The following is a 15,193-nucleotide window of genomic DNA, read 5'->3' on the forward strand; positions in this document are numbered from 1 at the left end:
TATGTAACCAGGTATTCTGTGGCTAAAAATTAATTAAATTTATTAATTTTATTAAAATGAATTAAAAATACACTGAATCAACATTATATTCTAAGTTTGGAGATGGAAAAAGTAAATATAAGGAGAAAAGCTAAGTAATCTTTAGAAATATTTTACATTTTACAATCAGACACACAATGTGCTTTCTGCCCTTCCACTCTGTGAGAGGAAAAACAGGCTCTAAAAGAGAAAGTGTTAGTTAATTCTGAGGTTTTTTGGGTTTTGTTTCTTTTTTCCTCAGTGAAACAGAGTAATACATTTTGATAGAGGGGTTGTTTGGGTTTTTTTGAGTCGATATTAAATGTGTGGCTCTGTAAACAGTAGAGACTTCAGTATCAACAACGTCATAATGTCATAATGTCTCAGGGTGTGACGTTGCTGCAGGAGCGCGCTGAAGCCCAGCCAAGTGCTGTTCCTGCCCTGGTACCTGCTCGAACATGCGGGTCCAGCACGGTCCAGATGGAGCTGGGCGAATGGACTGTTGGGCTGCCAGCCAGGGGAGGCTGCAAACTGCATCGCTACCGCTCTTTTCTGCTGAATTTTATTGCAAGGTTGACTTTAAGGCAATCCAGAAAAGTTGTTACAACTTTTCCAGATGTATCCAAGTTTTCAAACAGCTAGGATCTGCATCATGGGTGTTCTGGTTTAACCCCAGCTGGCAACTGAGCCCTACAGAGCTGCTTGCTTGCTCCCCTCTGGTGCCATGGCGGAGGGAATCGGAAAAGTGAGAAAAATCATGAGCTGAGAGAAAAACAGTTTAACAGCTAAAGCAAAAGCCACATGCACAAGCAAAACAAGGAATTCATTCACCACTTCCCATCTGCAGGCAGGTGCTCAGCCACCTTCAGGACAGCCAGGCTCCATCACATGTAACGGTGACTTGGGAAGACAAACGCCATCACTCTGCACACGCCTCCCCCCCTCCCTGCTTCCTTTCTTCTTCCCCCAGCTTTCTATGCTGAGCATGATGCCACATGGTCTGGGATATCCCTGGGGTCATCTTCCCTGTGGGAAGATAACGGAAGATTGGTGAGGAGGATTGTAAACATCTCAAGTGACTTTCTGTTGGGGTGTAGAAAACCACATATATCATACTAATTGTTTAGTCTTGCGTGTTTGACAAGTAGAACATCTGTGTTTAGATACCATAGGCCTGTGATAGACTTAGAGGCATGTTATTGAACATCCTTGAGATTTCTGCCCTGCTGTGGGAAAGATCAAAGCACAGTGGTAAACTATGCCTGCGCAAATCCCTGGTATACAGGCGAAAGCAGCAGATTCGGTGATCCTCCAGCATGGACCGAGCTCCGCGATGCCTACGTCTCCGCTTGTGTGCCTCTGCCCGGTTGCTGCTTTGGAGATCTCCCAGTTGACAAGGTAACGAAAATAAATTTACTCTTTGCATTTCATCCATGATTTTGTGGTTGTTCCTGCATCCTGCCTGTGCCAGCTCACACAATTGCTTATCTACATAACATTGACGTTAATTACATCTGTTGATCATCTTTAACCTACAAATATTTGGAATATACAACATGTTTTGTAATAAGTAGCTTCTTTCTTAAAAAGTTGGAAGCTGAAAGTGAGGGATTTAACACCTCCCTGTCTTGATCTCACATGATTCAACAGCAAATCAACAAACAAATGGGACACTTTGAGCTATAACTGTATGTCTTTTTTTTTTTTTTTTTTAAATAAATTTAAAAAAGGTAGACCTTATTTAATAGAAACCCCAATGAGCCTTTGTTTTAGGGTGATCATCTGGGTCCAAAACTGCAGCTGCTTTTACGTGAAAGACCTTCAGCAGCTCTCCTGATACTCTCTTTTTGGGTCTCTCCATTCTTCATCACTAAAGGGCTGCTAATAGATTAAGGGTGACAAGTGGCTCTGCAGGAGCTACATGGAAACAGGAAAGTACAGTAAACTTCTGACCATGCACAAAATATATTTGTATAAAGTCAGGTTTGAAATTAAAGTACTGTCTGCCCTCCTTGGGCTTCACTTTGTATGGTTAAATTTGTTATCAAAAGAATAAACAAATTAATGTGTGCCCCCATTCCTTACCCCAGTTCTCACTATCACATATGTCTGGATTCTGCATTGTGAAACTGTCCTTTTTTGTAAGACTTATTTTTGGGTTAGCTCTCCAGAGGCAAATGTTTTTGAAATAAAAATCTTTAAAAAGTTTTAGGAAACTTCTAGAAACTTTGGATATTTTCAGACTTGAAAAGTGTTTTCTCAGGCACTATGAATGCGCCGCACTGTCTGTACATCTCCAGATAGTACCATACCACTGAGTATTAATGTAGTATCAGACAGAGTGAACCGAGGATAAGGTGATCATTAAATCACCTGTGTTTTGAGGAAATCTTTCAGAAATAGCACATCAGGATAAGCACCAATCAAAGGGGTTTAGGGTTTTGCATTTTTTTTTTTTTTTTTCTTCCACTGACAGATATTTCACAGAAATCAGCTGTCTGATGAACATTTAGGTTACAGTGGAAAATGTTTCTTACGGTGGAAACTTTTTCAGACGGGAAAAGGTGATAGTGTAAGGATTATAGGAAACCTAAGACTTTTTCAGGGTTGTACTTTACTGTGAATAATCGTATGAAAGACGGTATGGGGCAAGTATGGGCAGTATGGGCAAGTTTGAACCGCCTCCTTAATGAAAGAACTCCGGTGTTATTGTAGTTGCAGAAATTATACCGAGAAAGACGTTACTACCTTCTAGAAATACGGCACCACTTAATTTTAAGCCAACATTTGACCTTCTGCTGCACGGCCATAGCAAGCGGCGCTCGGGCCGTGCCCCGCGGAACGCCGCCGCCCCCGGCCGCCGCGGCTCCTACCGGGAACAAGGACCCGCCCCCGCTGCCCGCCCCTGCGCGGCCCCGGGAGCCGCCCGCCCGCCCCGGCCGCCACCCCCGGGTGGGTCTGGGGCTGGGGCCGCCGCGACGGGGCGGGGACGGGCGGAGCGGAGCGGAGCGCGGCTGGAAGCGGGGCTCGGTGCGGGACGCCGTGGGGCGGCTCCTCGGCTTTGGGATCGGGTATTTTTTTTTGCTGTGAATATGTGACTTAATGTCTGTGATTGCTTGTAGGTGGTCCTTTCAGGTATCTCTTTTTGTTTTCATCGCAGGGATGTTTAATGATTAGAAGGGCCGTGGAAAGGTCCTGACGATTAGAAGGGCCCCGTTTTCCGGTTGCAATTGTGCAATGAATTACAAAATGTTTCTTCATCAAAGTAACTTGCTCGCAAAGGCTGGTTTAAGGAAGGATCTTGCTGCCGAGGCTGTCCTGGGAGAGCCCTGCTCGAGAGAGCTGAGAGCAGCAGGCACGGTTCAGGTTAAAATCCAGGGGCTGAACAGTCTAATATAACGTGGTGAAGTGCCACAAAACTAGCAACGGTGAACTAATGCATGCCTCGCTGCTATTTTGCCTTCCAAGCCTGTTTTTTGAATCATAAACTTTTTCGGAAAGGGCCTGGCTTGGTATGTAATTGACAGGATGTGTGACGTTCTCTTGGCACTATTTTAGTGAGCTGGAGAAGAAACGAAACTGATTGTCATGCTAGTATACTGTTTTTCTGATAAAAAAACAGAAGTTCTGTAGTTAACTGGATTAACATCTCTAAATCAGTTGCAGTGTATCTGTTGACATGAATCAGGGTAAGGGAGATGTAGCTGTGTAATGCAGTTCTGAAAATGAGAAAGTGATTGAAAAGAAACATGGACATTCTGTCATTCCTTAAAAAGGAACAATCTAGGGATGTTATTTCCTTACTGTTCTCTGAACTAGAACAATTTTCTTCTGACTTCCTTTGGAATCAGTATTTCCTTGATTTCCTTTCCAAAAGTTTTTGGCTATCCTTAAGTGCCTGGGCTCAGAAGTCCTGGAGGAGGAACACTGTGCCTGGGCCTGGGTGCCTCTGGGGGTTGCTTCCATGCTACCCATTAGAATAACGATTCAAGGAAGTAAGGAGAAAGTGAGCAACCGGTTGGGTGTGCTGGTGCTGGGTGAGAGGGTTTAGGCTGTTGCAGCAATTGACTGCTAGTTCTGAGAGCAAAGGGAAAAGGTCTGGGAACTCCTATGGGTGTGGAGGAAGCTGGCAATATGTGTTCTAGATAGTGCAAAGTAGAGGCACAGGGTATGAAGAATGAGACTTCTTGATATGAGTTCCTTTCTCTCATGAGCAGTACAGCAAAAGAGATGTAGGGGTCTGCTGTCAGCTTGCTAACCCGCAGCCGAACAGCTGCTCTTGGCAGTTGAAGGAGCGTTTGGGGAGGGGGGCAGTTCTTTTGCCTTTCATTTCCTCTCTCTGTTGCAGTGGTTGAAGCTGGAAACCATGCTGCGGGGTTCAAGTTGTGTTTTTAGGAGAGGCGGCTGGCTGTGTGTAACCTTTCCTGCTCCTGGCATGCAGGCACAGCAGGGGGGCCTCAGACCATCCAGAGACTGTGTTTCATAAGTGTCGTTCATTACCCAACAGCCACTTTGCATGAAGCTTCTCCAATTCCCCTGGTGCTTCCTTCTTGCTAGAAAAATTGCTTCTGCTTTCCCTTGTGTAAAGCTGAACCCAGGTATGTCCCCTCCTCCAGAGCAGAGAGGATATTTATAGCTCATCTGTACTCCCTTTGGGAGAGTGGACCCAGAGCTATGAGTTACTATGGGAATCTTGTCAGGAAAGGGCAAAGCTTGGTGGCTTTACTTGGCACAGGCTCCCTCATGTAGCCCTAACCTTAAAATAGCCCCAGTGAGGGGTGAGGTGCTGGGAGCTGAAGCTTTCTGCACTCCAGCTGGGGTATTCTGGGGAATGTTTGATCAACAAATACCTCAGGTAATGTAATAACGTGTGAAGGACCCTTGCAATCCTAGCATAATTTTGATTGTAAAGGTCATTTGAGGACCTTTGGAGTAATTTGGTCCATTCCTTTGCTTAAAACCAGACTAAATTCAAATTAGGTGGGATTGCTTAGGGCCTTATAAAGTTTTTTATAAGATGTATGCAAAGATATACAGCTGCTTCTTCTGAAACACCACAACCAGCTTATTCACTCCAATACAACTTACTGGTGATTTGTGTTGTGCATTCAGGTTGCAGCATGTGGCCAGTGTAGCACAAGGGATTCATGCAGCTACTGTTTTTGTTGAACTAAAATTAATTCAGTAATGGACTTCTGTTTGCTGAAGCACTTTCTTTCTGGTGTTTTCCTTTAAATCTGTCGAATTTTAACTCAATTACAAAGAAATAACATTCTCCCTCTTTTGTATTAGTGGGAACTAAATGTAAATATCTTTTACTTTTTCCTGCTAAGTAAGTAACATTTCAATGATTATTCCCTATATTTTTTTAAAAAAACTGTTACTAGAGCTAGTAATAGATAGCAGCATGTAAAGCCTCATTTTATTAAACTGAAATGAAAATGTAGGCTTCAAATCATTGCTCTGTGTAACCCAGGCACCTGGAACCAACACATTTCTCAGTGACTGGTCTGCTCATTACTACTATTTCTTGACTGGGATTACACAAGGTGGACGTTTCCCCACGAATAACAACATGGCTGAACAATATATTGTTTAATATAAAGGCTGACAAAAGTGAGTTTTTGTTCCTTCTTCCTTTGCTATTTCAGAATTTTATGCTATTTCACAGTCTTTATAAATTATTTGGATTAAAAGCAGGGCATGACTGACAATGTGTTAATCTTGATGACTGAATGGGAGGTGGTAGAAGGAGTCTAGATAAAAAGCAGTAGAAATAAAGAGATAATTTTAGTAAAAGAAATAATCAACCATTCTCTTTAACATCATGTCTGATGAAATGGGAGTTGAACTTTGTAAAATCTTTGTTGCTTTTCTGGCTAAAGGTCTATCAACATTTTCTAAATCCTAGATTGCACAGTGGCATATATGTGTGGTTGTAGGGAGAAAAAAGATTCTGGGCTACTCTAAAGCTTTTCTTTTAAATAAATCATATCATTCTGTCTCTACTCTCCCTTTACCAAAGGGTTCAGTTATAATTCTCAGTATTTCACTGAAGTTCAGGTAGCTGGAACATCTCACAGTATAAACTAATAAACTGATCTTTTGCTAGTTTAAGTAATGTTTTTTTATTCATCTTTAGTTCATGTTTTTCCTACAAGCTGGTAGGTTTGTCAACATATTTTAGTATGGTCATATATTAATCTTGTCACTCTATATTATCAACTATGAGAACAAAGTTTAAGTTACGTAGTTTGAATGTGTTCTTTCAGATTTTTAGGTTAGATGTATAATTTTAAATTATTTCCTATTTTTTTTAACCTTTATTCATGTGGGGACCAGAATCCAATTAAAGTACACAAAATAGGATGGTGTCTTTGCTAGCGAAGTAAAAAAAAAACAGAAAAAGAAACACTTTAAAACCAATCTATTAAACAAAGAGGATGTTGTGTATGAGTTGGAAACTGAGCTAGGTGCCATGTCATCCCAGAACTGTTAAACATGCTCCTGTGACATCTGCTTTTACTCTGAGAGTGAAAAGCAGGAAGGAACTGCTTTCAGTTTCGATTTCATTCCCAGCTTTGCACGACCATCTTCACTGAACTTGAACTAGTTGGAAGAACCATAACTGACAAAATATATTAGTAGTTTAGCTTGCACTGAGTGCTTTTTAAAGAATAACTAGGTTTATTATTTATTTTAAAGGTTTTGATCCTATAAAAAGAAGCTCCTATAACCATTCTTTTTTATACTCTCTTTACGGATCTCCTGGATATTTTGGACCCCTGTCTTTAATAGAAGTTGCTGCCATCGTCTTACTTCTCTTGTACCGCAGAGACTGAAAGAAGCATCTCTCAAGGTTGATGCTGGCATCAGTAAATGTCCCTTCTACTTTTTTTTAACTCCTTTTGTCAACCCTGAAAGAGTAGAAAGAAAAAGACAAGCAGTTGGCCCTTTCAATCATGATATTCTGCTGTGGAAGCCTACACACCAGTGAAAGCCCACCCTTTATTATCACACGGAGACAAAAATTTGATATGTGATATTTAGTAGTACCACTTCAGAAGTGGAATAGCATAAAGAACTGAATAGGCAGTAGCATGGCATCATGGCTGCTCCAGGATTTACCCAAGCAGATTTGTAGTCAACATCAATACACTAAAACAGTTGCTCTGAAATTACTGCAGTAATTTGTTCATCTGAATTTCATGATGCTTCTGAATGGCTGCACAACGGAGTCTTGCACTGCAATGAAATAACTGCACATCCTAATACTTTCCTCTGAGTTGAGCATGACTTAAGGATACTCAAAGCATGAGTGCAGGCATAGATAATTCAGATTTATGTTTTGGTGGAGGCAAAGCCTAGAAGATATTTAAAGTTATTTTAGCTTGTGTTTGTAATTTGGCTTTTCCATACAGTCTAGACAGGCAAGTAACTTTTATCAATAATAGAGAATTCTGAATAACTCCTGTGAAATGATATAATAAAAAAAGCACAAAATAAATATGTTGTTTTGCAGAACAATTATTAGCTGATCCACAGCAATGCAAGGTGAGTATAATATAAACAGAATGTCATCTTTTTTTAATATCAGAGATAACACGGGTCCTTCCAAGGTGCTCAAGCAGTATTAGCATAGCTATTAATTTACCTTCTAATTTTATGAAGTATGCATGAATGTTTTAAATTGAAATTATTTAAATTTTAAAATTGAATAATTTACAAAATATATGGCTTACATTTTCAGATCTTGATTTCTGAAGTTAAATTAAAAAAAAACCCACCTTGAAATTCAAGTTATTTCTGCTTACAAACTGAACTTGCTGAATGTTTTTAACTCCATAACCCTCTGAGTCTGCTGGTGAGACATTAATATAGTTCTAACTTGGAGAAATTGAAAGAAAATATTTTATATAGTGGAGAATGGCTCATTACCAGTCTGTTCCATATAGGAGAACAGCCTGTCAGTTCCCTGGCAAGTCTTTGAATTAAATCCTCCTTCTAAATATAAATGAACAAAGGCGCCTCTGGTCCAGACAGAAAGTGAACTGACCCTGCTTGAGCAGGAGTTGGACTAGGTGATCTCAAGAGGTCCCTTCTAAGCAAAATGATTCTGTGGTTCTGTGACATCTTTGTGACATCATGTGCAATACTTGCCTTTTTTCTGCACTTTAAGGATCAGAACTCTTGTAAGTTCTACTGATGTTTAATATTTTGAATAAATACAAGCTTGTTACACAGTTTTTGCTATACAGAGAACAGCTACTTAATTTTCTTGTACGTCTACTCTGAAAAATGAGGCAATGTTGTGGGTCTTTCATCCTAGGATAGGAGGAAACAAGCAATACTCAAAGCATATGTTCCATTCTTCCAGTGCATCAACCTGCCCCAGTGCCTGGATTTTCAAACGCTAACGCACCAGAAAATCAAGTCCCCTATGGCTACCCACAGCATGCACCTGGGACTTACCAAGGTAGGTTGCTTGGCTACAGATCTGCTATATCATTAAGAAATAAGCATGGGAAGTAAGAGGTTTTATGAGGGCGACCATATCTGATTTACTTTTCTGATGTTAATTCTGTAGAGTTTCTGTTCATTTCTGTTTCACTGAAAAGTCATCTTCTTTCCTTCTTGGTGCGACATGTTAGCGTGTGCTAAGCAGTACTAACACTGGTAGAAGTTAAAGAAGAAAAACTTTGTCTTAAAATTCCTCATTCGCTCAACTGACGACTTGTAAATGCCAATACTTTTCATGTATTTTAAGGCATTATGTCTACTTACAAATAACCTTCATTTATTTATTTCTAATTTTTGAATTGCCTATCTTTATGTGAATAAAATCCTGCTATATTCAAGAATGATGCATTTATTTTATTTTGTTATTTATTATCCATTTGTCTGGATGGATTAGAACATCCCAATCCAGTGTAACTTCCTTCACAAAAGTTGTAGTGTTCATAACAGAAATATATTGTAGGTATAAGGATCTTCACAGTTCAAAATAGTGAACAAATTAATCTTTTGAAGATCCATGGGGCAATTCTTTTCCAACATCTAACTTTCATAACTGCATCTCTCCTACCACACCAAATGTCACAGGTGCGGGGAGCTATGGCTTCCAGGTACAGGCCATGGGAGTCCCAGGTGCTCCACTCATCCAGAACCAGCCCATCGTCAAGGAGGGGACAATCTGGATGCCCGTCCCTCCTCCTCTTCCTAGATGCCCTCCTGGACTGGAATACCTTACACAGGTACCTGCACACTTCCTCCTTCCCCAGAGAACAGGTGTTCTCCGGAGAATCATCCTGCATCCATGAAAAAGCTAAAAAAAGCATCTGGCTTTGTTGCAGCTGCATAGGTTGCTGTTTTGGGCTGCTAAGTGAACCCTTTTGTAACGTGATTGATGCATGTTTGAATGTGGAGGTGCCTGTTGTGGCCGCAGCACTTCACAGAGTGCTCTGCTGCCGAGTGAGATGCTAAAGGACCGGGGGCACATGGCCATCATACATCCTTCCTATTTCTGAAGCTACTGTTTGTGAGATGTAATGTGATTTGGCAAGCTGTATATAATAAACGTATATAATGTGGGCAACTGTAGAACATCAGAGGTGCTTAGTTTTCTACATGATGCTTTCTTCACACCTCTTCATGATGTTGTTAGGAGAGGCGCTAGTCAGACTTCACAATGTAGAGAATGCTAATAGCCAAATAAGAGTTGTTTCCACATTGCAGAATATGTCCTTGTACTGTAAAAATACAGTTCATCTCCTCACTAGGAGCAAATATCAAGGCTTAACACTGATGTATTGTTGCCAGTTTTGCAAATTGCTCAAAAAAAAAAAAAGTAGCAGTGAGGAGAGGCTGATTTTTCCTGAGTTTCACTCAGAGCTAAGCAGTAGCTGAGCTTCTCCTCTAAAATTTGTTTCCTGCTTTTTTCCGTACAGACTCCTGATGTAGGCATCTGGGATATGTGGTGTCGGAGGCTCTGTCAGGCTCTGTAGCTGAGCTACCCTGAGCCCTGAAAGGAGCACAGGCACATTAGCCCTGTGTGCTTGTAACCAGACCAGCTTGGGTACAACTTCTGCTATCTGCACCTGTGCTCTGAAACACTGTTCTGCTAAATTGACAGAGAACAGGACAGGGGGGACATGAGCTACTTCCACAGCTTTACCAGTAGATGATCTGCCTGTAGACAATGTATTGATCCATAAATCTGCATTCTGAAATGAAACAGCAATGTTTCTTAAAACTAGTTTTCTCTTAGTTACAACTTGTTAACTATTTCTGTTTAATTTTTCAACCACAAACAGATTGACCAGATATTAATTCATCAGCAAATTGAACTTCTTGAGAGTAAGTGAAAGTATTTATAATAGAGAAATGTTTAAATCTAATGATCCCAAGAACAGTAAAATTTAGACTTTGATACTACATATTTAAGGTGGATTGCCACCTTTCTCTTTCCTGCCTCTGTTATTTGTCTCAATTCCTGCGGAAGTTGTGGAGGACAGGAAGGGGAAACTAGGAGGGCAGAGGATTTTAAGCAGATTCTCTATCTTAAAATATACGTAGCAATGCAACTGAATAATCTTGGTAGCTAGTTATAGCTGAAGTCATACTTTTCCCATGTTATCCATTCACAAGATTTCTACTTGCCTCTCTTCCCTACTTAAAGATCTTCTTTTCTGTCCTCTCTTACTCTAGCTAATTCCATAGACTGGCATGCAGCTCCGATCCCATTTCCAGGCAATCCTGCTGTTTTAGCAGATTGAACTGCTTTCCTTCTACTCCCCCCATTCCATTCACTTTAAGAATATCAAAGTCATCTTATCAGTGTCTTTCAAATAGATGAAATAAAATGGACCATCCATCTTGGCTGACACTTAATGCTGTTGCATTTTCTTTCCATAATGCTTCAAAGAGTACTTTCATTTGGTAGAGAAATTAATCAAAATTTCTGTCCTGGCTCTTGTTGTTTTCTATTTGGGCAGCTGTGAATCTTGACTGTGAGGCTTTTTTTGTGGCCTTCTCATTCTGAACATATTTGTGTCCTCTAGAGCCCTTTTCTTGCTTCACCTCCAAATTCACAAGTTTCTTTAATTCTCATCCCTTCAGCTCTTCCCTGAGAATCTTCCATGCTGTGTTATTTATAATTGTGGTGCTTGTTCTGGCAGTAGGTGTCCGTATGTGGTGGGAGGGGACTGATGGACATCTCTGTGCTGTTTTTGCACTGCCATGTTCATGGTGGCTTCTCCTCTCTTGAACAGGCTGCTCTGTTCAAGGGTCCTTCCCCACCATTTCCCTTCACTAGTGGCTACCTCTGACAGACTTTGAGTGAGGCCTGCCTTCCCAAAGGGTAGTTTTAGAGTTAGCATGGTGACTTTTCTGACGAGATGCACTTCAGAAATTTAACAGTTCTGTTCCTATTTTTCAGTTTTGACTGGCTTTGAAACAAGCAACAGATATGAAATCAAGAATACGCTGGGGCAAATAGTGTACTGTGCAGCAGAGGACACTGACTGCTGTACCAGGAATTGCTGTGGGCCAGCACGACCCTTCACCCTCCGGATTATAGACAACTTGGGCCACGAGGTGGTAACGCTGCAGAGACCCCTTCGATGTTCTTCATGCTGCTTTCCTTGCTGCTTACAGGAGGTCAGTTGCTCCTTCTCACCATCTTCCCCCATGTGGGAGATGATCCACCTGTGCGGTTTTAAGATGGGATTGTCTTGAATCAGGAGGTGAGGTGAAACAAGTCAGGTTTTGTCTGTAAGTTGTGGGGAAAGAGATCTGTGGGGTTTGTGCATGGGGTCTCTTTGGTCTGGGAAGAAGCTAGTGTGCTGCAACACTTAGGTTCACTCTGGCCACTTCTGATTATGGTAATGAAAAATTTGATTCAACAACATGTCAGGAAACTCACGGTTGGTGCCAAAATCTGTGCTGGAGATGGATTTGTGGTGTAAGAGTTGGGCAGTGGCTTTCATAAAATAACAGCTAGAGTTTTCACTATACTGCTGTGAAAGCTATAGTTAAATTCAACACAGTAAATTGTGAGCTTTCTTAATATTAAAATAATTATGGGGTGATGCAACTTCTGAAACCTCAAATCCGAGCCTACTCAGAAGTCTTACTGAGGGATTTGTAGCTGCATCCTGTGGTGTCTTCACTGAATGCTTTCAGGATGCTCACAGCCTTTCTTTCAGTAGTCTTTGATCTTTCTACTGTAGATACATAGCTTGTGTGTGCCACAGCCTTAGGAGCATCTTGTTGCTTTCAGTGAAGGGAAAAGTTGCAACCTGTGTGCAGTTTTCTGAAAATATTTGCAGAAAACCCCATGCAGCTTCGTGCATTGGAAAACCAGATTGTTGTGGAAAAAAAGCTGTATTTGGTTTGTGTGCTAGGTGGGCTTTGTCTAACAAGCATGTCATGTGGAGATTTTCTTTTTCCTGAAGCTGGAGGTTCAGGCGCCTCCAGGAACACCAGTTGGTTACGTTGTCCAGAACTGGCATCCCTGTCTGCCAAAGTTTACCATTCAAGATGAGAAAAGAATGGATGTATTGAAAATTATTGGCCCATGTGTTATCTGCAGCTGTTGTGAGGACATTAATTTTGAGGTATGCAATGCTAAAAATTGTATGTATCTTCTTTCAGGTAGTGGTTTGATAGTAGCTGTAGTATATATTAAGTAATTAGTGCATAATCTTTTAATGCTAGTATAATCACTTCTCTAGATAAGCCAAACAAACTTCCACAAATGACATCTTAAAGCTACTCATCAGTGATCAGTGAGACTGATTCCCTGTGGCTGCACACAAATCTCCTAATTGAAATATTTAGCAGCAAAATCTTTTTGAATCTATTATATTAGACCCTAACAAAAAACTTATTCTCAGCTGTATCAGTTATTTATGAAAATGACTTCCTACAACCACTCATTTAATCATTTAATAATCATTCAATGACCAAGTAGATCAAGATAATTTAGACCTAAAATACAGATTTGAATGACTGAAGAGTTACAACTTTCACTTAAAAATAACAGTGATTAATGCATCATTATTTTTGTACACATTAATTAGTAGATACAGTAGTCTACCATTTAATATTTAAAATGATGTTGTAAATAGTTGCTAAAGCAAATTTGGTATAATTTTATTTTTGGGGACTAGTCTTTCACATGACCCTGAAGACTGGATCTAGTTTTAGGAAACATAATGTTGACAAAGGGCTAATCTCTGCTTTGGAACAGAAGAATGTAATTTGTTTCATTTTCACTTGAGCAGTTCCTGATACATGGCAGGAGAAACTAATTCACTCTCTTGGCTAAAAGGCAATACTTCCAGCAGAGTGTGTGCGTGCATGCAGTAGCTGTCTTCCAACACCATTAAAGCATTGAACTTCACAGTCAGATTTAGAATTAAGTTCATGTCAGTGCTACTTAAAGCTGACTTTCTGATAGTCAGGGGTGCCTTTTGGTACAAACACTTGCATTCAATGACGGCGTTAATTCAAATAACACAATCAGAAGCTTTCAAATGAAACTATCGTGAAAAAGATTTGGGAATATTATGAATGACAGATTTGTTTTTTTAAATTTATTTTACATTATACTAGGTGAAGTCTGTGGATGAGAGTTCTACTGTTGGGAGGATTTCTAAGCAGTGGACTGGGTTTTTGAAAGAAGCCTTTACAGATGCAGATAACTTTGGAATTTCATTCCCAATGGACCTTGATGTAAAAATGAAAGCTGTCATGATTGGTGCTTGCTTCCTTATCGTAAGTCTGTCATTCACTAATACTTGAACATTAACTGACTTTTTCATCTTCATGTTCAAACTGAGTTGGTAAAGAATTTGACTCTGAGCTCCTTGAAGTGTGCGACAGCTTGTTGTGAACTTCCTGTGTCTAAAACTAGCTATGGAAGGCGACAAAGAATTATTTCAGATAATAAGCTTATTCTAGACCTCCACCTAAACTGAAGGTAGTCACCATTAACTCCAGTTTGACATAAAATTGAAGGGACTGAGTCAGGTTGAACAAAGCCAGGGCAGGAATCCTGAGTAAAGGAAATATAGCTTTGGCTAGTAATTTAAAGTTTTCATGTAGGTCTTCCACCACTTCTTTCTCTCTCTGTGGGTGGCCTATTCTGAGAGACCCAGGTGAATGGGGGAATGGAGAGACATGCTCCCACCTTCTTCTCATCATCTGAGGTTTCGAGAGGAAGGTGCTTGGAATACCTTGCAAAGCAACCAGGAGATCTCTGAACTAAGAACTACATTTAAAAGGTATTTATTTGCTTTTTGTTTGCTTCTTAGGACTTCATGTTTTTTGAGCATGCTGGTGATAAGCAACAGCGAGTAGGAGTTTGGCAATAGAATCTAGAACTTTTATATAGAAGGAAGAAGAACATAAATCTCCCAACTTTCCAGTGGACTGCAGAGCTCCAGTAAGAAAGTGAGAAATGTACATCTTGTACTTGTAGTTATATTTCTATAAACTAAAAGCTTTATGGTCTTTTTTTTGTTTGTTTGTAATCTGATGAAATAATTTTTAGTATTCAAATAGGAACCCTTTGTCTGTACATATCAATATTGTGATTTATAGAAATATATAGCAACCTTTTTTTCCAAGAAATTTAGAATTGTAAAATAACTACTTATAGTTACTTTAATACCTAACAAGGAGGACTACTACTATATTGAATATTAATATAAGCTGTGAGCCTAATAAAGAGGTCCTGATCTCTTCCTGTGTATCCTTCTTTGGTAGTTTTGCCTTGGTGTTCACATTCTGTTGTTTCCAACTTCTTATCAAACACATATGTTCAAATCAAAATAATCTAAGTGAACAGAACTATCAGAAATCATTGTAAAATTATATTAATCTAGTAATAAATTTGCTGTCAAATATGACTCCTTTAGTGTAACTTAGTTTCATAATTCAGGTTGGTTTAAAATTTAAGGCTTTGATTTTCACCAACAGAAGTTTAGAGGAGACAGGAAATATAAATGCCTGTGGTTGCTTCTGTTTAATAATCCTTTAATAATTGCTTTGTGCGTGAGTGTGTATTTCCTGAGGCAAGGAAAAACTAGTTGGTTACTTTTCAGTTTCTCCAGTCCTCTTTCCTTTTCATTTAGTCCATGATTTTCACAGATTGTACGTCTGTCTGTAG

At 39.9% G+C, this 15,193-nt stretch overlaps 1 protein-coding gene across 12 annotated transcripts; it reads left to right on the top strand.

The window, feature by feature from the left end:
• The first annotated feature begins 3,008 nt into the window (after positions 1-3,008).
• LOC141947011 (phospholipid scramblase 1-like) lies at positions 3,009-14,933 on the top strand. 12 transcript variants are annotated; one of them, XM_074877547.1, is made up of 12 exons: positions 3,035-3,089; positions 4,526-4,616; positions 5,495-5,634; positions 6,724-6,877; positions 7,541-7,572; positions 8,396-8,494; positions 9,121-9,272; positions 10,332-10,374; positions 11,456-11,676; positions 12,474-12,635; positions 13,636-13,797; positions 14,337-14,933. In XM_074877547.1, the coding sequence occupies exons 5-12, from the start codon at positions 7,566-7,568 to the stop codon at positions 14,394-14,396; spliced, it is 906 nt and encodes a 301-aa protein (XP_074733648.1). In that variant the 5' UTR covers positions 3,035-3,089; positions 4,526-4,616; positions 5,495-5,634; positions 6,724-6,877; positions 7,541-7,565; the 3' UTR covers positions 14,397-14,933. The 12 variants fall into 12 exon arrangements, with proteins under 12 accessions (XP_074733644.1, XP_074733651.1, XP_074733647.1 ...); XM_074877546.1 differs by lacking the exon at positions 4,526-4,616 and having other exon boundaries at positions 3,013-3,089; XM_074877542.1 differs by having other exon boundaries at positions 4,526-5,634.
• Positions 14,934-15,193: the final 260 nt, after the last annotated feature.

This window comes from Strix uralensis, chromosome 9, assembly GCF_047716275.1.
Source record: "Strix uralensis isolate ZFMK-TIS-50842 chromosome 9, bStrUra1, whole genome shotgun sequence".
In the NCBI taxonomy this organism is placed as follows: Eukaryota; Metazoa; Chordata; class Aves; order Strigiformes; family Strigidae; genus Strix; species Strix uralensis.